We start from the raw sequence: 23,977 nt of genomic DNA on the forward strand, positions 1-23,977 counted from the left end.
CCTTAACCTGCTTCCATTACGAGGCTTCAGGGGGCCGGCTTGGTTGTGATAGTGTAGGTATTGCTAGTAGCCAAGCCAGGGAAACAAGGTGGTCCCCAGGAGCTGGGGCAGAGTGGGACGGGTTGCACATCTGCCCTGGTGTGGGCCCCTGATCACTCAGCCCTGGGGCCTCTTGACTATCCATGGTGGAGGACTGTCCCAGCGCTGGGGTTGGTGCTGGGCCTGTGGGCTTCGCTGGGGGGCTGGAGAAGAAGCCTCTTGATCATGACCTGCCGAGGCCTGAGGACTGTGAGGACGGCTCAGTCAGCTGATGGGAGCATGTGTCAGGCGTGAACCACCGTGTGCCAGAAGGAGCGAGTTTGGTCAGCAGAATTGCTCGTTCAGCCTATTTTCACTATATTTAGTGAATGCCTACTGTGTGCCAGGCAGCCTCGCAGGTGCTGGCCATACAGCAGTGAGCAAAACAGATGTAGCCTCTGCTTCTCGCAACCTGGCAGGGGAGACTGGCCTTTAACAAAAGACCTCACGCTGAACATATCTCCAAATCGCAATCCTAGCTCTGGAGAAGGAGCTAAGTGGACACTCACGGGGAGGCTGGTTTAGAGGAGGGGACATTTAAATTGAGGCCTGATGGATGTTAGCAGTGAGCCAGGTGTATGTGTTGATGGCTGGGTGAGGGGGAGAGGGCTGTTCTGGGTTGTTCCAGGCTGTTCTGGGCTGAGGGAGCAGGATGGGCAAAGGCCCCGAGGCAGAAGCACTGCTATGTGAAGGAGAGAGGCAGAGCTGCTGAAGCCCTGGGGGCTGGTATTTTGTTGTGAATGGAATTCAGAAAAAAAATCAGTCTTTTAACCTGAGGGCCCTGGGAGGTTGTTGGTAACTTAGTAGTGTCACATGTGTGTTGAGCTTTTCTTGGCTGATGTCTTTTTGGGAGAACAGTTCTTAGTGTTTTTTTTTTTTTTTGAGTCGGGGAGCAGGGAAACATGGAAAATCCACTCAACCCGGTGCTATTTGGACTACATCGATTTTAATGTGAATTTATTCATACATTTAAGAAACGTTGATCAGGTGCCCTGTGCTGTGTTAGGCCCTGGAAATACAATAATGAGAAAAAACTGACAGTCTGTGTCCTCAAGGAGCTTATAATCTTCTTATTCAGGGGCTGAGACATCAGTCAAGGAAGCCCCCAAATCCATGTAAAATTGCCCTTGATTTGTGCAGCAGAGGAGAGGGTTGGGGTGCTCTGTGGGCCTGGGACAGGGTGGTCCGACCAATTGGAAGGAAAAGTCGGAGTTAGGTAAAGAGGAAGAAGGGGGCGTTCCAGGCAGAGGGAATGGTGAGTTCAAAGGCTCTGCTCCAGGAGAGAGCTTATCAGAACTGGGTGTGGGGCGGGCCGTGGCCTTGTCTTGTCGTTCACATTAAAATTTTTGTCTTGTCGTTCACATTAAGATTTTTGTCTTGATTCCAAGAGTGATGGGGATTCATTGAAGGGCTTAAGTGGGGAGTGACATGATCAGATTTGCATCTTGAAAAGGTCACTCTGGCTGTGGCTTCGAGAACAGATTGGAGGGGAGCCAGAGGGAATGTGGGGAGCCTGGGTAGGGGCTCTGTGCTGCTCCAGGCACCATGACAGAGGCGTAGGCACACAGAAGTCTGCGGATTAGGGTGTTTGGCCTTGTCTGTGGGACTGGCTGGGTAGGGAAATTCTTCCTTCCCTCAGTTCTCCCGTCTGACTCTGCAGACACTCAGTGCTGTGGATTTGGTTAGGCTAAGATTTCAAAGGACAGAGTCAGGGTATACAATGTCATCATCCCCCTTACCTCTAACAATGTCACAAGCAGAATGTGTGTGTTTATTTTTTGGAGACCCAGCAGGAAGGGATTTGGAGGGCAGCCCAAGCTTCCCCATCGCTACTGCAGGCTTGGGCCTCGGCCGCTGAGTGAATGTGCTGGTCCCTCAGGGAACCAGCACCCAGAGTGTCTGGTGCTCCAGGGCAAGAAATGCTCGTGAGGCATGTGGGGCTTCCAGAACACCCTGGGAAGGGCCATGGGTGTTTATTCCTGCAGCTCTAGGAAATCCGAGGGTTTCTTTTGGTTTATCACAAACACTCAGCTACTGGGGATGAGATTCTTGTTTCCTGAGAGGATTCAGGAAGTCCTGTGTGTTTTTGTTTTTCCCAGTAACTTTGCTTCAGAGGATTTTCTGCAAAATCTTTTACCACCAAGGTTTTCTTTTTCAGGTTAGGACCACACAGGAACTGATAGAAATCAGGGCCACTTGCCACCCGAGTGTATCTCCTCCTAGGGGACAAGGACGGGTGCAGACCCATCCCTTTTGGAAGAGAGAGAACCATCTTAGGGTGTCTTCCCTGGGTCTTGGCATCCTGGGCTCTGCAGGGCCTGAGTAGCTGGCTTCTTCGTCCCTGCTCGGCATGGCCCTGCCAGTCCAGCACCAGCCCAAGCTGAGCCGAGAGCCCCGCCCTCCCGGTGCAGCCATGGTCCTTGAGGACGACGACAACAACAACAACAACAACAACAACAACACTAGTAGTGAAAATGGTCGCAGCAGGTGATACTGACACGAGAGCATGCCCTTCGTGCTTTAGGAATATTAAGTCGTTTAAACCTCATCACGTCTCTAAGAGGCGGGTACTCTCATTATCCTCATTTTACAAATGGGGAAACTGAGGCACAGAGAAGTTAAGCTAAGCATGCCTAAGGGTCACATAGCCAGTAATGATGGAGCAGGAATTTGAATACCGGACAATTTGGCTCCAAAGCTCTTAGCCACTGGGAACACACTTAGCTCAGCCGGGTGGGGAGCTTTGCTGATCTGGCGGCTGAGGCAGAGCACACGGTCTTGTTACAGGGCCCCCGAGTTTCCTATCCAAAGCATCTGATTTGTTTCTCAGCTCATGTCCATCAACATGAGGCATCATGAGGCAGGAGAAAGAACATGGAATCACAGTGGCCTGGGTGGGGTTGAGCCTGGCCTCACCACTTATTAGCTGTGTGGCGCTGGGAAAATTGCTTCACCAATCTGTGCTTTAGTTTCCTCATTAGCAAGATGGAGAGAACATGACTCACTTCATTGGTTACTGTGAGGGCAAAATGAGATGAAGCATGCTTGGCCTTAGGCTCAGAACCTGCCTGCAGGAGTTACCCTGTCAGGGGAAGTGGTGGATGTGGGCTCCGACAGTGAGAGCCTGGGTAGCTCTGGATCTGAGGTTCTTCCTGAGAAACGAGGCCAGGAATGGCCCCAGAGAGCTCACCCCACTAGGCTGCTCTGGCTGTAAAGATTTTAAGTTCGCAGCAGGTTTCTCCTATTTTTCCCAGGCGGCTTCTTGGGGTGTGGGGTTCTCCATGGCAAAACTCAAGGACCACCTGTCAGAGGAATCAGGCGTTGGAGAAAAATGACCTCCTTGCCTCATTCCAGCAGCCTCTGCTGAGGGTTCTCGGGGAAGTGGCTGGCCCAGGTTGGAAACTTGATCCTGCAGAGGGGGAGAGGGCCGGCTACCCAGTCGAGGTCATTTTCTCAGCCTAAATGGCGATAATGCCTCCTTAAGCAGAAGCCCTCAGACCTGGGAGCAGGAAGAGAGCTGCCTTGGCCTCGCAGGCTGCCGTCTGGAGGGCTCTCCCCTGAGAGCAGGCACTCAGCCCCCGGGCTAGAGAGCGAGGCTGATGCGGGGAGGCTCAGGGCGCTTGGGCCTCGGTGGACATTTTTGCTCAGAAGCCACCAGCAGGGTCTCTTGAGAGAGGCTGTATTTGCTTTGCTGTCTGTACATTGCCCTCTTCTGCCTGCCTCTCTCGGGCCTTTTCTCGAGTGGGGGTGGAGCGGGGTGCAGGAGGTGAGGAGAAGGCATTGGAATCAACGGATGTTGGGCTAAGGAGTGCGTCCCGGAATCTACACAGTGGGGACTGGTGTAAAGGGGTAGAAATAGAGGCATGTAAATGTGAAACGTCATCGGAAGTCCCTGTGACCCCTCCACCCGACCCCTAACCTCCTGATGGGGATCCTGCCCTCAGGGCTTCCTGAGTGCCTTGCTTTGTTCATACAAGTCTTAGCGTTTGTTTTTGCCTCAGCTTTGCCGTCTGTGAAATGAAAAATTATTGTAGTCAAATGCCTTATAAACCATGGTTGCCATGAGAAGGAATGAGCCAATGATTGTAGAATCCGTCAGCTTTTTCACGACTTTTGACCAAGTAATTCCATTTCTAAGAATGTATTTCTCTCAAATGCCCACTAAGCTTTATGCAGTGCTGTTTAATTGAACAATATCAAAGCAGCCCAGGCGTTCCAGTACCAGGGGACACGGGAACACCCCAGGAACTTGATCTATCCAAATGAAGGGACACTTCATGGCCAGTCAAAACCGTGAGTGGAGAACGTACAGGGTCGACACTGTAGGAGGGCATACCACTTACATCTCATGCATCCTCACGTCTCTGAACCTTGCAGAACGCTTTGCAAATAGTACGTCTTCAATAAATATTTATAGAATTATCCCAACTGTATAAAAATTGTATCCAAAGGAAATAGGCGGAGGAGAGAATTTCCCAGAATGTTAATGGAGGTTACTTCTGGGTGATGAGTTTATGTGTAATTTTATTTTTTTTCTTTATTCTTCAGGAAATGGAAAAAAATTCAGTAATGTGCATCTATTACTTATTTTTAAACGCAATGACGAATATTAATGTCGGCTTATACAAACATAGATGTCTTTTAAAAGATTCAAACAATGCAGGAAAGTATAAGAAAGAAACCGAAGTCACCTCAAGTCCCACCATGCAGCAGCTACAGGCATTAATTTATGTGGTAAATTAATGTGAGCTCGTTCCGCGCATATCTCTGTACTGATGTGTGTGTGAGTTTTTACATAAGGAGTATCATAGAATACAAGTGTCTTGTGATCCTTTTTCCCTTTTTCCACATACTGCTTCTGGACAGCTTTCCTTGTCACTACAAACTGATCTGCACCATTTTAAATGGCTGCATAGTATTCGGTTTCACGGATGCGCTGAACGTCAACTAAGCATTCATTGCTCTGTCGATGTCCATTTCAGTTGAACATTCTGCTCTTAGAATCAGTGCTGACATATCTTTTTTAATCAAAAAGTTAAAACAACCAAAAAGTTCTTGCAGTTTTGGGTTTGGGGATGAAAGTTTCAGTAGGATGGCTTTACTCCTGTTGTGGAAGGAGTGGATTGGGGTGCAGCACAAGCGAGGTCAGAGGTGGCTATTTCGGGGAAGAATGTTTAGTTCAATAAAAAAAGACCTTTACTTTGAAAAGAGCCCATCTCACAGGGAGAAGCCATCCTCTCAGCATTTAGGACGGGAAGTGGCTTAGTCTGGAGCTCTTACCAATGGCCCCGTTACCTTAGAGAGGCCTCCAGCCCCTCTGGGAGATCCTGTTAGAAAGCAGATGAGAAGCAAGGAATGAGTTTTTCCAGCTGCTCCTAAGGGTCAGGAGCCAGGCACAGGGGAAGGGCAGAGAGTGATGAGCTGAATGAGTTATTGGCTTGTCAACTTGGAGAGGCAGGCTGGCCTCAGGTAGAAAAAGCCTGACAGGTAGAAGAAGCCTGCGATCAGACGTCCAGATCCCTGCTCTGTCATTTACCAGCTGGTGACCTCAGGAAGGCACCTAACCTTTTTGAGCCACACTTCCTTCATCTGTAAGATGGGCACAATGACTGCTTTCCATCCTGGCAGGAGGATGTGTGCAAAGCCCAGTTTCTGGAGTGTATGGAAACTAATAACATGTTGTTCTTAGTAGGTGCAATTCTAGAACATCATCTAGGCCAAACACACGTCATAAACACTTTTAGGGAAGAGAACTTACTGTTTTTCAAAGCAGCTTGGATTTGGTAAGTGAGGAGACTGGGCCGCGCGTGATCATGGGGTGTGCGTGCGTGTGCGTGTGCGTGTGCGCGCGTGTGTGTGTGAGATGGGGGCATTTAGGTTGTTACCAAGCATATGGGTGACTGTGATGGTGGCAAGAAAGAGGAGGAAGCATAGTGGCTGTGAACTCAGAGCTGCCACAGGGAGACAGGTAAGATGTCGAGGTGACAGCTAGGTTTGCAGTGAGGCCCAAGTGAGATTCTGCTGTGTGTGGCTCAGTGGAAGAACTTTCTAGGGAGTGCAGATGTCTGTAGAGGCCTGCCTTTCTGAGGCTCTGTTGGCTCCCTGTGAAGGGGGTTGCCAGGCAAAGCCAAGAGAGCTTCCTTGGGAGGCTGGTGGGCAGGTGGGGCCAGACTGCTTATAAGGTGGGGCCAGGTCTGGAGGTGTCACTGGCTTCCTGTCTGTCTTTGCTTTCTCAGCCTCTCTGTGATCGCACCTACCTTCTCCCAACCCTGTGTACTCCTGGCTCCCCACAACTCTCAGCCTATCTCCTCTCCCGTGCCCCAGATACTCAGGTGTCCTTTCTTGGAACGTCACTCAGTCCCTCTCGCTGTGCAGATCTGTCCGTTAGGCCCCAGCTTGAGCCCCGCTCCACAGTCCCCATAAATGGCATAGCCCACCCTATTCTCTTCTATTCAGAATATGGACAGCTCATAGGAAGCGGCGCCACCATATGATAACATTAGTTTCCCCAAAGGGGCCCTTTCCAGCCACGGGCCATGCTGTTTACCTGTTTATGCCTCATGTGAACCCTATGAGGTGGACGCAGCGATAGTCCCCACTTTGTAGATGAAGAAACTGAGGCTCCATGAGGATTCCACCGAAATAGCCTCTAACTGGCTAGTTTTCAAATTCTTTCCTATGCGAATATCTTGTCTCTTCAACCAGATGAAACTCATTCAGGGCCAAGGCCACGTGTTGATTTGTGGCACTCTCAGCAGGGAGCCATGCCCCGTGCATTCCTGCTGGTTGGATGTCTGTTGCAAAGAGGCCCCACCTTGTTGGGCCTCCACACGGGCCTGGGGGTCCTGGAGCTTGGCTGGGAAGCACCCTGCCCATTGATCAGATGAGGGGCTTGAGTTGAGGCAGAGCCTGGAGCTGAGCCCCTGGCCTGGGGGCCCGGCCTGCACGGCTCACCAGTTCCTTTTCTCCTTTCCTCCTCCAGGGAACTCAACGGCAACAACATCACTCGCATACATAAGAACGACTTTGCGGGGCTCAAGCAGCTGCGGGTGCTGTGAGTATGGGGTGCTGCCCCTTCCCCACTCATAACCTCCCTCCCACCCCCACCCTTGGCAATGGACTGCGGGTCCTAGGCAGAGCCCTGGCTGTGGGTTTTAGGGTTTTGGGGTTGTAGGGTTGTAGGCCGTCTGGGCCTCTCCCTGTGGGCACTCCGAGACGGGTGGGGTGGAAGTGAGGGTGAGTACTGACCCAGAGCAGCCACTGTCTCCCACATGGCCGAAAAACTGAGCACGGCCTAGTCACCAGTGGTTGCTGCCTGGTAGGATCTGCGCTGGGCAGATGGGGCTGTCTTGTTCACTGGTTCTCTCCTGCGGTGAGGGATTACCAAGTGACCATGAAGGATCTTTAGGTCTATCTTAATTTGTTCAGGCTGCCGTAAACCTTTGGAAAGGCTAGGGATCTTGTGGCTGATCTACTCTGGGGTCATCACTGTCCATTGCTGGGCAGAAGTCTCTGCTGCTCCAGAACCCACTGACTTTTGACTCTTTCCCAGACTCCAGGAATCTTTTCCGAGCCCGAGGAAGCCTCCCCCAGGCACGTCCCCGTTCCCCACCCAGGTCTCCAGGGGGAGCTCCTTGATAATGTAGGCTTTTGGAAACAAAGTGGAGGAAAAGAAGTGTATGGTGGCAGCTTCTGCCCCCTGCCCTGTCCCAAACCTCATCTGAGGTCCATGTGGGAGTACATAAGCCACCTGCTCGAGAGCAGAGCAGGGAAAATGCAGAGAGAAAAACATGCTTGACAGTCTCAAAAAATTACCATGCAACAGGCGATCTGTTGGTGAAAACTTCTGCCTGCCAGCTGGATGCTCTAGGTTTCAGGGTGCGTTGGCGGTGAGGAGATGCAGAGTCCCACGGAGCCAGGTGGTTCAATTGGCAGCAGATGGGGCCAGGCGGAGTGGGGGTACAGGCAGAGGGGGTGTCGTCTGCCAACTGCAGAGTATGTTTGCTGCATGTGTGGGCTTTGCCCAGTTGGCATGGGCTGCCCTGCCCTCCACCCCCCTGCTGCCGCTGGCCCATCTTCCCTGCTCTGCTTCTTGGAAACACACCCTCTGGGCCAAAGAGGGCACGCATGCCAGAAGCCCAGAGCCAGCCCCTGCTGCCTGCTGCCTGCGTCTGGGCTTCCCCAAGCATGCCTTTGGAACGATAACCTGGTGCTCTGGTGCCCTGTGGCTTTCTGCCATGCAGGTGGCTTTAGAGGGATCGGCATGAGACTGGGGCTGGAACTGAATCTCGCCGTCACGCTGGGTGAGCAGAGGAGCCCCTGGCAGGAATTTGCAAAGCTGTGAGGAAATTTGGTTGGCTCAGGCCAGGACTCGGGTCTGCATGCGTCTTGGGCACTGCTCCTATGTCACTCCCTTGTGCCAGCTGTTTCTAGGCGTCCTTGTCCAAAATTCAGTAGCGTCCTTGTCTCTTTGTTTCCCTAGGCAGCTGATGGAGAACCAGATTGGAGTGGTGGAACGGGGGGCTTTTGATGACATGAAGGAGCTGGAGCGGCTGTAAGTATCACTGGGGATAGTTTAGGAAGGCAGTGGGGGCCGGCCCTGAGGGGACACAAGCAGGTTGAGCCTGGTGGCAAGGAGAGGGTGCTCAGGGACATGATTGCATGCCCAGCCTGCCTCCTGCCTGCTGAGGGGAGCCACGGGCTGCTGCAGCCATGGAAGTGGTCATAGCATCGTCATGAGATCATGGCGTAGAGGAAACTGGCGAGTGTCCTCACCCCACATTCTAAGTATGGCTATCTTTGTTGTTTTTCTCTGAAAATACATTATGGCAAAAAATCCACACAGTACAGAGGAAGTGAGATTTCTTCCTACGAACTCATACCCCAGGCATAGCCACCATTCATTGAATTGTGTGACCTTAAGGAAGTGATAACATGCTGAGGGGACTGTCAGGAGAGCCCCAAGGACCACCTAAGGAGCCATGTTTTGGGAGCTCAGGGCCACAGCATAGAAACCGGAAGGTGGAGACGTTTCTAACTTGCATGATTTGCTCTTTATAGGGCTTTTAAGTTTGGAATGGGTCTTGATCAATTTTTGCATTTCAGGTTGGCAATAATAGAAAGAAAGGCATGTGGTCTGGGTGGGGGGTGGGCACACACATTCGGAGTGGTCACCAGTCTCACTTTTCTGCAAAGTGATTTGGCTGTAGGTGTCAAGAACCCTTAAAGTTCATGCCCTTTGAACCAGAAATAATCAGAGACGTGGCTAAAAATTTATGTCAGGATATTCACTGCACATTATTTAAATACAATAAAAAACTGGGCACAGCTATTCTGGTAGAGACGTAAGATATAAAATCACACTTAGGAAGAACAATTAAGGCCATGGAATGAACTCACAGTGTGATGTTAAGTGGAAAAGGCAGGAAGTGACGTTTGTGTCAATAAAATCAACTTGTATTTGTACAGAATAGAGGAGGAGGAAAATAATCGAGAATATTAACTCTCATTGCACTAAGTGGTAGGATAACAGATTCTTTAATTTTATTCTTTATACTTTTATTTTTTTAATGGATTTTCTTACAATGAGTTTATAATTATAATTATAGCTACTATTGATTGTTTTACTCTATGCCAGGCACCAAGATAAGCCCTTTATCCCATCCCTCCAATATCTCATTTAATCTTTAAAGCAACACTGGGTCAGTGATATCTTATAGATGAGAAACAGAGATGTGCAGAAGTTAAGACGCTTGTCTTATTAAGTGATTATTAAGTGATTACATGCAGGAGAGAAGATTAGAATTGGACCATTTTGCCTCCAAAGCCTGAGCTCTTAATGACTATGCCCCAATACCTCACTTTTCTCTTTTATATCAAAGAAAATAAAGAATTAAATAAAAGGGAAAGAATGTGGTAGTCTCATTGCCTTGTCCCAGCCTGGAGGAAAATCAAGGTGATCTTTCTTTGACCTTCCTCATCCAGGCCTAAAACAGAACGATAAGAAGCCCAAAGCTAAAGCGATGTGTTTGTTTTCTTTAAAAGGCTCAGAACAAAATATATACTCATGACCTGGCTTTGAGGGGCTGATTTGGACCTAACCCATTCCAGCCTCAGCTCTGCTGCTGCCATGCCCCGGAAGAGGAGGAAAGGCGGGCAGGTGATTCAGACATCGCCCGGTGGCCCACATCATACCTGCTGCTGCCACCCAAAGCTAGCCAGGGCCCTCCTTTTTGAGTCACGACTTAATCTATCCTCTTCCAGTTCCTTTTTCTGTGATTGCTCTGTCCCTGGGGGCATCCAGTGCACTGACACCTTCTCCTCTGATCTGTCAGGACTGGTGGTGGATCAGTTAATGATAAAAGTTGGATTAAATGGGGAGTCATAAATATCATACATACTCTAAACATTTCATTTTAAATTAAAACATATAAATGTGCATTTATTGACCCGCTCCCTCCTTCCCTACTTTTTTTTTTTTTTTTGGCCAAGGCCTTTCTTTTTGTTATGAGATGCTAATTGGAGTTCTGTATTGTTTTTCTTGCCTAAACCACACACTTATACTTTGCTTATGATTTTTGGTTTCGGTTTCTTTAAGGTGGAGTGAGATTTTTAAAAGGCCCTTGGAAGCAATCTGGGTGGAGAATTCCGTGTTTCTTTCATGACCCTCTGGCCCCCAGTCTTTATGTAATCCAACAGCCCTTTGAGTAGGAGCTTTTCCTGTTATTGACTCTTTCTAAAGCATTCAGCTTAGTTTTCATAGAAATGACTCTTTTTACAGTGGTATTTTGTTCATTTATGTAACAGTTAATTAAATTATATAATTACAATGATAAGTACCTCTGGCTAAACAGGTTTGGGAGCAGACATAACTGGTTCTTGTAAGCAGTTAATAACTTGAATGCAGAGGCAGGAGTGTGTGGTCCGCCCAGTTGTTAGGATTGGTGTGCCACGGGCGTCAGTCGGTCTGCCCTTGGTGGGGGGCAGTGCTCAGTCACCCTCAGCTGGCTGAGTCAGGCTTGGTGTGTAATGTGGAGGCAGTCAGGATGGGGAGCTGGGGAAAGGCAGGCTTCGGAACCACACTTCTACCACTTGGAGGTGACTTCGGTGAATCAGTCACATCTGGACATCCTAGTTCCCCCAGGTATCAAAGAGACAACGCAACGGAATCAACAAACATGTCCTGAGCACCCATTAAGAGCCAAGCCAAGTAGTGAACTGGTGGTGGTGAAACCTTCCCCGAGGGGTTGTTGCAAGGAGGGGCTGGGAGGGTATGTGCATGAATGTAAGGTCTTGTTATACTCAAACTCACCTTTTTATTCTGCTTTCCCTCCGATGGTGAGGCAATGCCTTTGAAACATTTGTCTTGATGCCTGACACATAGTGAGGGCTGCTGAGGACTGCTGGCCACTATTGCTCTGATTATTCTTAGCTACCTATAAGCCCCTCCCCATGCGAGTCCCTCCTTTGGCGCCTTTTAATTTTCCACTTTACGCTAGCTATCGAATCCCTTTATTTCTTAAGTGTTTTTCAGAAATTGAAGCCGGAAAACTGAGAGAGTCTTGGGAGAAACAAAACAAAACAAAAACCAATGATTACCAGGCAGTGTAAATACAGGATTAATTTATTGGATGGGGTTAAGGAATGTGGAGCAACCTGATGTCTACTCCTGTTGCTTTAAGGATTCTGTTGGTGGTCCCTTTTTTTTTTTTTTCCAAGGCAGTGATGTGTTTCCCTAGGAGCTGGCCCTTTAGAGTACACTTCTTCCAGCTGGTCTGAAGTTGCAGCTCTAATTGTCTGTATGTTGCTGGAAAATGGTACCCCTATCACGTAGTAGATAAAGGGTGACCTCCTAGGAGGTAACCACAGGCAGTTACTGCTGGCCACATAGAACTGTGTTTCTTCCTGCCTCTCAGCAAAAGAAAGCTTTTGCATAATTGGTTTATCATTGTTTAGAACAGTTAAAGGAGATGGTTGTGTGAAACTCTGGAACTGTGCTGTACCTGGAGGGCAGGGGCTGCATTTTACACTGGTGCTTCTCCAACCTTGATGAACACACAGATCACTTGGGTATTTTGTTGCAATGCAGATTCTGATTTAACAAGTCTGGGGTAGAGCTCTTACCAATTCCCAGGTGATGGCCCTGCCAGGTGGTCTCGTGGACCACAGCGTGAATGCCAAGATTCCATAGTTTATAGGTATCACACCCCCCAAATGGGCCGGAGTCTTACACTCCCGTGTTGGAAAAATTGTTGCCTAATAGTCACAGGGATGTAAAGGACAGCATAGGGAATATAGTCCATAACAGATAGTAACTGTGTATGGTGTTGGGTGGCTACTAAACGTATCACTTTTTAAGTTAAATAAATGTCTAACACTATACTGTACACCTGAAACTAATATAATATTGTACATCAACTATAATTGAAAAAGAAAAAAAGAATTCGTTCCCTAAAGTGGCGAGATGAATCTGGTTAAACTTCACTGCCTTCTTAGGTCAAGTCCAGGTTCTTTCTGCATTCTGTCTTCTCATCAGGCCACATTACAGAACCAGAGTTCCCATTCCTGCCTGTGTTGACAATACTGAAAAGTTGTCAGTTCACCAAGAGAGGAATTAAAAATGATGAACATGCTATCCAGTCACTGACAATAAATGGGTTGTTCTCTATTATTTGACATGGAAAGACAGCCACAAAATGTTGAGTCAGAAAAATACAGGTAGCTAAATACTTTTTCTTCTATTATTTAAGGTTTTAAAAAAAAGCATGCATTTTCATAAATAATAAAAAAAATCAATAAAGCTATTTTCATTTTGAAAAAAGCCCTAAAGCAGACAATAAAAGATAAATCATCACTGAGCCAAATGTGGATGAAAGCAATAAAGAATCAGAACCACATGGCCAGTCCTATCCCATTAGGATAGATCTCACATTTCAAGTGTAGTCAGATATTCAACTCATAAACTGAGATAGTATTTGAATCAGTGCCTTGTAAATTACAAAATGCAAAACGATGAGGAATATGGGAGGAAATAATGGGAGAAAAGATGCTCTGTGTATTGCCTGCCCACTCTGTGTCAGGTCCCTGGGGAGGGTCTTTCACGGATATTCTGCTCTTATTCTCCCCAGGTGTTGGATGGCAGAATTCCCACTTTATAGATGGAGCATCTGAGGCCCAGAGGAGACGATTTCTCTCGGGTTACACAGTAACCTTGTTAGGATTTGAACCCTGGGCCTTCTAAGTCTGAATCCAATGCTTTCTGAAAAGTCCTTTGGATTTCCTGGACAGCTAGGCAATTTCCAACTCTTCCTCTTTTCTCTTTTGTAGACGACTGAACCGGAACCAGCTGCACATGTTACCAGAACTGCTGTTCCAGAATAACCAGGCTCTGTCGAGGCTGTGAGTGACACCCTGTATCCAGAAAGCTCCCTCTGTGCTCTTATCACTCACTCTGTGGGTCAGTGGGGTCTGGATGACCTGTAACCATGACTCCCATGCTCCTCATCTGGCAGGAATTGCTCAGGGGATCAAAGGCCAGGCCCTTTCTGTGGGAAGGTGCTGTGCAGGGCATTTCTCCATGGCAAGAGCTTGACAGAACCCACAGTTCATCCATTCCGTGTGCTGTCTCTGACAGTGCCGGTGTGAGGATGCTTTGCAAATGGACACGCTTGTCAACCGTGAGGCCTAATGTTACGAGGAGGACCAGTCATTTGCGTCTCCTACTGCCTTTGGTAACCTGCCTTGGGTTGAATTTTTACTCATTCAACAAAGGTTGAATAGGTTCAATAGGTCCTTCCTGGACCTATTTCTATTTTCAGCTTGGGTAATGAGGACTATAAGCTTATTAACCACAGTGTAACGTCATATTTTTATTTGTTGTAAATGTACTTCTTTCAGATTTTTAGGGTGGTGGCTAATTTTGCTGCTCCATGATTTGCCAAATGTGTCTGTAATTGTTCTACCATGTATCTCATTCTGTGGGATCTTGGGTTGGACAGGACCTTAGAGATTAAGAAATCTCTTCTGCAGCTCCTTAGCAAATGGTCCTTCAGTCTTTGATTGGCTACCTCTAATGGTAAGGAGTTTTCTACCTCCCTGGCAATCAATTCCATTATTGGACAGGTCTGAATGTTAGAAACATTTTTTTAATTTCAAGCTCCAAATCTACTTTCTAATATTTATGTTTTTCCCAGCTTTGATTTCTGTATGTACCTAAGATGATTATATATTCTTGTTAGAGTTTTAAAGGGTCATCAGGCTTTTGAATTTTGAATTGGGAGGATTTTCTGCCCACTTGGCAGTTGTTATTAACAACTTGAAAAGTCACTGCGTGCCCAGCAAAGCACTATGTGAGATGCTGAGGCTGCCGCTTCTTTCCTGAAGAAGCTTGTGGGATAATACCTAGGTGGAAGAAGAAGCAGTAAGTGATGTCGTAAGACTGAGAGGTAGGGGGTGGGCGGGAGATGGTACCCTGTGGCTACCTGAGGGCTGAGGGGCCAGTTCTTTCCACCTCTGTCATGATTTCAGACCTCTTGATAAGCCCAGTGGTCTCCAGGCAGCTACAGAATTTGTCACTGATCCTGCCTTCAAGATGGAACTCTAATTTTTAGTGTGTTCAAATGGTCTCTCCAGTCACTGCCTGTGTCTTCCTCCTCCTGGCCTGGAGGCCTCTCCACAGTGACCCTCAGTGATGATCTTTTCTGCTGGTCTTTGCCACCCTTGGGCTGGAGCTGGGTCTTCTCCTTCAGTGTGCCTGTAACCTGGTGCCAGGCACACACAATGAGTGCTTTTCTTTACTTGACTGCTGACGGCACAAGACCCTTTCCAGTAGCTGCATCCACCTTGACATCTCTTTAAACTGTGGTCCATGTGCTGGCCCACGAGGTCCATGCTGTTACTGGTCACATGCAGGCAGCCAGCCAGCCTTGCCCTGACTGGGCCCCAGCAGCTCCTGTGTTCTCCCCTATCCTTTCTCACAGCTGGTTCCTGTAGGGATCACAGCTCTGTCTCTTCAAAAACTCATCCTGAAAGTCTCTTCTCTTGGTCTCCTTCTGTCCTTTTCTTTTTCCTTCTCCTCACCCTTCTTAGTCTTTTAAGCCGTTGTCTTCACTTTCCCAACATTATTTGCCCACTTGGGTTTCCCTTTCCCTCAGCCAGACTGATCCACTGCCCCGTATCATCCAGGGTTCAGAGCATGTGCATAGTGGATAGTTGCCAAAAACTCTGGGTGCCTGCTTTGACTTTCCTCATTTATTTTATTTCGTTTAAAATTTATTTATTTAAAATTTTAACTCTATTAAGGTATAATTGACAAATAAAATTGTAAGCGATTTAAAGTGTACTTTGTGGTGATTTGATACATGTATACATTGTGAAATCTAGTTAGTTAACACATTCATTCATCACCTCATATGTTTATCTTTTTTTTTTTTGAGAACATTTAAGTTTTACTCTCTTAGCAAACTTCAATTATATAAATACAGTGTTATCAACCATAGTTACTGCGTTATAGATCCTCAGACCTTATTCATCTTATAGCTGAAAGTTTGTACCCTTTTACCAACCTGTCCCTGTTTTCCTTAGCCTCCACATCTCTTAAGATTTCACATATAAGTGAAACCATGCAGTATTTATCTTTCTCTGGCTTATTTCACTTAGCATAATGCCCTCAAGGTCCATCTATGTTGTCACAAATGGCAGGATTTTCTTCTTTCTCATGAATAATATTTTATTGTACAGTATATGCGTGTGTGTGTTAATTACCTAGGTGTCACTCACACACACACACACACACACACACACACACACCACACCCCACCCCCATCTTTATCTATTCGTCTTTACCCCACCTCCACCCCCATTCTATTGACCTGAGTATCTGGCATTCCAAAGTATCTGTTAATTCTCTCAGTTGGTCTGGCTGCAGAGCACTTGGGTGCTCTTGGTTGTAGAAACAGAACCCCCACAAAGGCTGGCGACAGTAAGGGTGGGGTGGGGTGATGGTAAAGGTACAACCAGCAGACTCACAGGCTCCCCAGGGTAGGAATTAAGGTACAGCTGGGACAGGGAGTGTGAAAGATGTTTCTAACTCTTCCTGAATATTTATTGCTCCATTTCTCCCTGCAAACCAGTGTCCTGGGCTTAAAGGCAACATCTCAGTTCAACCGCGACTTTGGTTGGCCACAGTACTGATTCCCCTCCTACTTTCTGTGACCTTAGATCTCAGATCCCCACAGTGTCTCAAGTCCAATTCCAGATTTCTGGAGAAAAAATCTGCTTGCCCCATCTTAGGTCAGGAGATCACCCCGGCGCCAATGAGCTGTGTTGGGGGATTGTGAGATCACCTGGTGCAGTCATACTATGGAGCCTACCCTTCTCCAGGAGCTGGAGGTTCCTAAAGGAACCCACCCACATTCCCACAGGAAGTGGGGTAAGAGGGACGGCAGTGTCTGGCCTTTCTGGTCTGTTACTTCTTGACCTTCCTTCTGCTTTGAGGGATCTGTTACTAATCCTTTTCATTTGGAGCAAATCATGGACTTTCCTGCAGAGGCCGTTATACTAAATCAGCATGAAAACGAGTTTGTGAGAGACCAAATGCGCATGGTAAGGTGTGGTCACAAAGTATGTCAGGTGGTGTGGTCTGCATTTTAGTTGCTTTTGTCTGTGTAGCTTTCAGTAGTTAAAGTCCTATAACTGGTTATTCTTTACTAATATTTCCCCTGGTGTTGGGTTAGTCTGTCCATTGCTTTCCTTATGCGGGACCTGTGGCCCAAAGAGGTGATTTGCCTTAGACCACAGAGCAGTTTGGTGATAGGGTTGGAATTAGATGCTTGGCCTTCAAAGGTCCATAAAGAGCCTGAAAATGGGCTTAAACCTTGAGCTAGAAATCTCATGTTTGGAAAGCTATCCTAGGAAATAAGAAAACATGAGCACAAACCTGTTCTCTGTGGCATTATTTAGAATATTATAATAAATAACATTTCCATATTGAAATATCAAATATTAAAAAAAAAATAGAAACAACCCACATGTCCAGCTTCTGGGGAATGGTTAAGTAAATTCTGGTATATTAACTTGATGGAATATTTATATAATCATCAAAAGCGGCCTTTATGAAAGACATAAATTAATGCAGATAAATATCTGTGACATCAAAGGCCAGGATGCAAAATTGTACTGACGAAATGATTGCTAAATAAATCACTCTAAATAATGCACAGTAAATGACTACAAAATGCCAACAAGAGTTGTCTCTGGGCAACTTCTTCTTTTGTATTTACCAGATGTTCTATAAAAAGCATGTATTATATTTATGTTAGGAGACCTCCCAGTTTTTCTAAGCCATGAAAAGCCTCTGTAGTCTGAGTTAAAGTGAGTGCAGACACATGATGCTGGAGCGCTTCCTTGAACCCCAAGAAGTCCTGTTCACTCTCCTATCAGATAAAGATAATGTCTACTTCACAGGCTGTTGTGGAGATTAAAGAGAGGTGTAACCCGCTTTCATGTCAGGTGAAAACTGTGACACATAGTAGGTGCTGAGGAAATGTTCGCTGAATCCATATGGGAATTGCTTCAGAGGGCAGCAAACCCGATTCAAGAGGTGGCGCCATAGTCCCTAGGTTGACCACTCCGAGCATTTATCCGCTGTCAGTATCTGAGCCACCACTCCCTGTGGTGGTTTGCCCTCATCTCTCTTAATTCAGAACCACCCCCCCCTACTTTACAAGGACTTCCCCGCAAAAGTTTGTGTGTTTTTTTTTCCCATGAGAGGCTTAGGTGTACCTTTGGGGACACCTGAGGAGGGTGGAAGGCGGCTGGTTTGTGTGCAAGCAGCAGCTGACATGTGGCTTGGGATGACCATTGCACAGACTCAGGAGGTTGAAGAAGGGAATCTGCCAAGCTCAGAAGGTTTGACATGCCCAAGGGGCTGAGCCAAATTTGAACCTTGGTCTGTCTGAGGCTAATGCTTATTCTTCCAGAACATCCATCCACCCCCCTACTCACCATCCATCTACCTCCTATACCCTCTACCTCCTCATCCACTCCTCCATTCCATTTCCCACCTCATCTCTTATCTACTCATCTATTTCTATCTCTGCTCTCCTAATTTTGCCTCAGTTCTATCACTTTTACTTATGGTTATTTAATCTAATAATTCAATCTATTTATATCCTTCTGTCCTCATTTCTCTTACCTATCTTGCTTGCTTCATTTACTTATTTACTGCCAACTCTCAATTTACCCAGCTCCTGTAATGATCTAATTCTGCCTTGTCCATCTACCAACCTACTCTATATACCCATTGCACACGCACCCTCCAATCCTCTACACCTACTCCTCCCATTTCCATTCTCCCACCTCCATTTTCTACTTCCATGTCCATTCCTCCCCACCTTCTGTCTGCTCTGGCATTCCACTGCCCACCTCCATTCACTCTGATCAGCTACCAGATTTGGGAGCATAAGTACTGGTTCTAGGTTCTGAGAACACTTGGGGTGATGGCTGTGTGAGAGAGACTGGTGGGGCACTGTCTCTCTGGGAGGTAATGGTTCAAGAGCTCTTTGAGGAGAGCTCTTTGACAGGTGTCTGCCATTTGACCTACCAGCAGGTTGGAATGGGAGGAAGGGAAAGATGCTTGACTGGCTGGACCTTAGTTTCCTATTGGAGGTGGCTATACCCTGGTGGCAGGTAACCTGGATTTGGGGTTGGTTAGCCTCATCACCTGAGGATGTGGAGATGATGTTTTATGGATGGCCCCAGGGGTCAGGCATATTTAAACCTGAATTCTTCTCTTACAGCAGCAAAACCCAGTCTTCACCCATGTTCAGGTGTGGAGCACAGGTAGTGTCAGCCCCAATGCCTCTGTCCTCCCAGTGTGGGAGAGGGCTCTCCCTCTGCTGGTTGCCTTCTCTTCCTCGTCCAGAGCTGCTTCTGGAAGCCCAGTTTCTCTGGACTTCTTTTTAGCCTTGAAACCAATATCTGTCCCGACAAGATCAAGCCTTTGTGTCTGTGCTGGGCCTGGAAGGGGTGCAGGTGAGTGATTAAGGGCAGCCCAGGGCATTCATTGCCCCTTATTTATATCCCTGCTGGAAGGACCAGGATAACTCATTAACAGGGCCTTGGTGGCCAGAGAGAGGCGCGGGTGTGATATTCCGCAGGAGCCCTGTTGAAGAATGCCTGACCCTGCCGACCTCTTCTCGAGCTGGGTTTAATTAAACTGTCAGCACTGGTCAGAAGAACAAAGCCTCCCTTCCTGTCCTGGTCCCCAGCCCCCATCAGAGGCAGGAGGGCATTCTGTGCTGAAATGAAGAGCTGTTGAAAATGGATGTCTTGCCTCCAAGGGAAATTACCCAAAGCAGGAAGGTGACCTCGATATTGTGACATATCCACTCCAGGCAGCAGATCTGCAGAACTGAACCAGCCGAGGACCCTGAACATAGAGATGGGGTGTCCCGTGGCCACCCCTCTCTGTCTGGGTCTCCTTCCTGCCAGAATTGCCGCCTTAAGATGCTGTCTCTCACCCTTTTCCCAGAAAGGAATTTCACAAGCTTTGTCTCATGAGATATTAAGTCTGTGAGATGTTTCTGGCATTAATGATAGAAAAAAGCTCCCTTGGTTAGCTAGTTTGGGGAAGTGCTGGGTCAAACAGGCTTCTTTGTAGGGGTACTTTGCAACCCTTTAATCTGATCTTGTGCATTATAAAACCCCCAGGGGACATGAAGGGTGTTGCATTGCCTAAACTGATTTGACCTAAAAATCTCGAAATTTTTTTAAGGATTACCTAGATCTTGTGGGTCAGGTAACTTCCTGGGGTCTCAGACAATAAAGATCTGAGCCGAGACTCCAACCCAGGTCCCGGACCCCAGACCCATCCATCCACCCCTAAACCATCAGTACTCGAATTAGTGTGCCAGAGTCAACTGGGAAGTTTATTAAAATTCAGATTCCACAGCACCGTCATCTGAGCTTCTGAGTGAGCAGGTGTGAAGGGCCCAAGAATCTGCATTATTATCAAGCCCCTCTTAATCTGGTTCACACTTTGAGAAGCCGTGCTCCTCAGCATGCTTAATGAGTCTCAAATGGGGACCCCTCTTCAGGCAGAGCCCTTGTTTGTCTCTGCCCAGCCTGGTTCTGGTGTGAGAGCCACACGAACAAAGACCTTTCCGAGGGCAGAAGCTTCCCCTCCCGCAGAGGCGCAGAGAACAATTTGAGGATTATGAGTTGGCAATTATGGAGCACTCTGGATTCTCAAAGTGCTTTCCAATCATTACATCTGTGCCTGCTGTCAAGGCTTGAGTGAAAAAGCCTAGCGTCCCACTGGGCCGGCCTAGTTGTGGAAGAGGGCGGCCAGCCCAATTGACACCTCGCGTGCCAGAGGGGGCTGACACGCCCGGCATGGATTAATGTCCTAACTGCAGCCACTGCCCTTCACTCAGCCTCTGGCTGTCTCAGAACCACTGAGGTCTTCACAAACGTGGACAGCCAAGGGAACCCAGGGCCTGGAAGGCCCTGGAGGGCAGAGCAGTTGTTGGGTTACCCACAGAGAATGCGCCCTGTCGGGGACCTTTTATAGAGGCTCAAAGGAATGAAAAGCAGCCAGTCGTCTCCTACAGCATTACAAAAATCAATATGGAACAAACTGAATTCATCAGCGTTGAGAAGATTCTGAACAGAGAGGAATGTGTGCAGGAGGGGGCTGTTGTGAAGAACTTTAAGGGGAGTGAGGATTTCTTAAAAACCATTCCACAGATTATCTCAATAATTTTGCTATGATATTAAACACTTGGAAAATAGAGAAAAGCAAAGAAAAATAAGGCGATTGCCAGGATCCAACACCCTGAGCCCAGAAATCAGAGAAGGGATAGAGGACCTGGTGACCCCAGACGAAGAGCAGAAACTGTTTACTCTCCTCCCAGGGACAATGTCTGCCACCAGGAAGACATGTTTGCTGGCCCTGCCAAACCCACTGTGCTGGGGAAACAAAGATGGGTAGGCCTGGGTAGGGGAACAGAGAAAAGGGTTATGAGAAGCGTGTGGGGGCTCCCCATCTCCAGATGCTTAACGTAATCACATCTGCAAAGCCCCTTTCACCGTGTAAGGTAACGGTCACGGGTTCTGGGGATTAAGAGGAGAATATCTCTGAGCGTCATTACTCTGTCTACCACACTGTGTCTTCCCTTTGGAGGACAATAACCCTCAGTGACCAGAAGCCCTGCCCAGCCCCTCCCTGCCTGGGCTCATGGAGTTATGCGCCCACACCATCTTGGCTCCAGGAGCCCACCGAAGACCAGTGCCTTTGGGCAGCTCTCCCAGCTCTTCTGAATTATAGAATCTTTCCATTGAGTCCTCTCTTTTCCTCCTACGATCGTGAGTACTGATTAGCTGTGGGACTCTGGGCATGTTACTTAACCTCTCTGTATTTATTTCCTCACCTGTAAAATTGGGATGGGGTGGGGTTGGACGCTATTAGGATTAGGGGTGATTTGTATGGAGAACCCAAGACAGGTGCTATGAATACCATTGTCAACCAAAGCATCATGCTGGGAGTGATGGAGGGGATGGGTGAGCACGCCCCATCTAGCCAGTATTCCTTGGATGGATAGGACAATCTGCTGTCTTAGAAGTCTTTACGGTTGCCCCAGGCTGATGGGCTTCTCTGGCTCCCCTTCCCTCATGGCCTCAGCAGGAGGTTCCAGGCTCGGAGGGAGTGAGGGTCCTGGTCACCTCCTTGTCTCTGAGTAGGGCCTGGCTTCAGTCTTCTCTGAGGGAGACAGAGCTTCTTATCTCCTTTTGGATCTTGCCTCAGCTCACTGGATTTGGCAGGCAGTTTAGCCTGTTGCCTGAGAGTTTTGCTCATGCAGTCTCCTCTTTCTTTGGTTTTATAGACGGAAAATAAGGTAGCAATTTCATATGAATGGAAGAATTTCTACAGCATCTTTCTCTGAATGCGTTCCTTAAGAGTTGACTATAATGTCTCTAGGGGTCTCTATTAGATTAATTTGGCATGAACATTAACATGAATTACAAGTCATTATGGTTAAATTTGTGATTTATAAGTGCAATATTTAAAGAAAGAAACACTCAGATATGACACATTACCTTCTTCATTAATTCTTAACTGATATTGATTTCTGCTTAATCTAAACTTTAATGTTGAGCCTCTTAGCATCGAAAGTCCTTCACAGAACATCCACATGGTTTTATTACTTTGAGACTTCAGGTTATCTTGGCATCATAAGTCCATAGCTGCAGCAGATGTTGTCACATGTAAATAGAGGATTAGCATTGATATTCCAGAAGGTTCTTCAGCTTTCACTGATGTACCTGTAGCTGTTTTGAAACCTAAATTCCCATTCGTCTTTCTCAGTTTTAGGCTGTCCTGCCACTTGTCAGTAATGGCTTTTTAAAAATTGTGATTAGAAACACATAACATGAAATTTACCATCTTCACCATTTTTAAATGTACAGTTCAGTAGCATTAAGTATATTTACATTGGGAAACATCTCCAGAATGTTTTCATTTTATATGTCAAAAACTCTCCATTTTCCCCTCTCCACCCTCGCCGTTAACATCATTCTATTTTGTTTCTATGAATTAGACGGCTCTAGATACCTCATATAAGTGAAATCAGACATTATTTTTCTTTTTGTGACTGGCTTATTGCATCTATGTTATGTATAATGTTCTCAAAGTTCATTCATGTTGTAGCATGTGTGAGAATCTTCTTCCTTTTTAAGGCTGAATAATTGTACATGTATACCACACTTTCTTTATCCATTTGTCCATTAATGAACATTTGGGTTGCTTCTACCTCTTGGCTAATTCTGAATAATGCTGCTATGAATATGGGTATGCAAATATCTCTTTAAGATTCTGCTTTCAGTTTTCTTTTTTGGATGTATCCCCAGAAGTAGAATTATTGGATCGTATGGTAGTTCTATTTTTAATTTTTTAGTTTTTTGAGGAATCATCATACTGTTTTCCATAGTGGTGGTACCTTTCACCAACACTTGTTATTTTCTATGTTTTTCTTTTTTTAATAGTAATCATCCTAATGGGTGTGAAGTGACTTGTCATTGTGATTTTGATTTGCATTTCTCTGATGATTAGTGATATTGAGCATCTTTTCATATACTTGTTGGCCTTTTGTGTATCATCTTTGGAGAAATGCCCATTCAAGTCCATTGTCAATTTTTAAATCAAGTTATTTAATTTTTGTTTTTGGTGTTGCTGAGTTGTAGGAGTTCTTTACATATTCTGGGTATTAACTCCTTATCAGATATATGATTTGCAATATTTTCTCCCATTCCATGGGTTGACTTTTTATTCTGTTGTGTCCTTCGATGCTCAGCATTTTTAAGTTTGATATAATCTCATTTGTTTATTTTTGCTTTTGTTGTCTGTGTTATATCCAAGAAATTATTGCCAAGTCCAATCTCATGAAGCTTTCCCCTATGTTTACTTCTCAGAGTTTTATAGTTTTGGGTCTTATGTTTAGGTCTTTGATCTGTTTTGAGTTAATTTTTAAATATGATGTAAGCTAAGGTCTAGCTTCATTCTTTTGCATGTGGATATATAGTTTTCTGAACATCAGTTATTGAAGAGACTGTATTTTCACCATTGCCTAGTCTTGGGACCTTGTCAAAGATCATTTGACCATATAGGTGAGGGTTTATTTCTGGGCTTTCTATTCTATTCCTTTGGTGTATTTGTCTGTCTTTATGTTAGTACCACACTGTTTTGATTACTATATCTTTATAATATGTTTTGGAATCAAGAAGTGTGAGTCCTCCAACTTTGTTCTCCTTTTTCAAGATTATTTTGGCTATTTGGGATCCTGTGATGGTTTTTTACATATAAGCACAAGGGACCTGTCACAGCATAAAAGAGGGTATGAGC

At 46.5% G+C, this 23,977-nt stretch overlaps 1 protein-coding gene across 7 annotated transcripts in view; it reads left to right on the forward strand.

Annotated features, from left to right (window-relative positions):
- SLIT1 (slit guidance ligand 1) overlaps positions 1-23,977 on the forward strand; it is a 152,442-nt gene that overhangs the window by 12,187 nt on the left and 116,278 nt on the right. For 3 of the 7 annotated variants that reach the window (XM_039871623.1, XM_039871625.1, XM_039871624.1), the window contains exons 2-4: positions 7,061-7,132; positions 8,561-8,632; positions 13,405-13,476. In XM_039871623.1, coding sequence (XP_039727557.1) covers positions 7,061-7,132; positions 8,561-8,632; positions 13,405-13,476 — 216 coding nt within the window. Of the gene's footprint in view, positions 1-945; positions 4,813-7,060; positions 7,133-8,560; positions 8,633-13,404; positions 13,477-23,977 lie in introns of those variants that run through there. The other 4 variants (XM_039871629.1, XM_039871628.1, XM_039871627.1 and 1 more) reach the window with 4 other exon arrangements.

Source organism: Pteropus medius, unplaced genomic scaffold (genome assembly GCF_902729225.1).
Source record: "Pteropus medius unplaced genomic scaffold, Ma_sr-lr_union100, whole genome shotgun sequence".
Classification (NCBI taxonomy): domain Eukaryota; kingdom Metazoa; phylum Chordata; class Mammalia; order Chiroptera; family Pteropodidae; genus Pteropus; species Pteropus medius.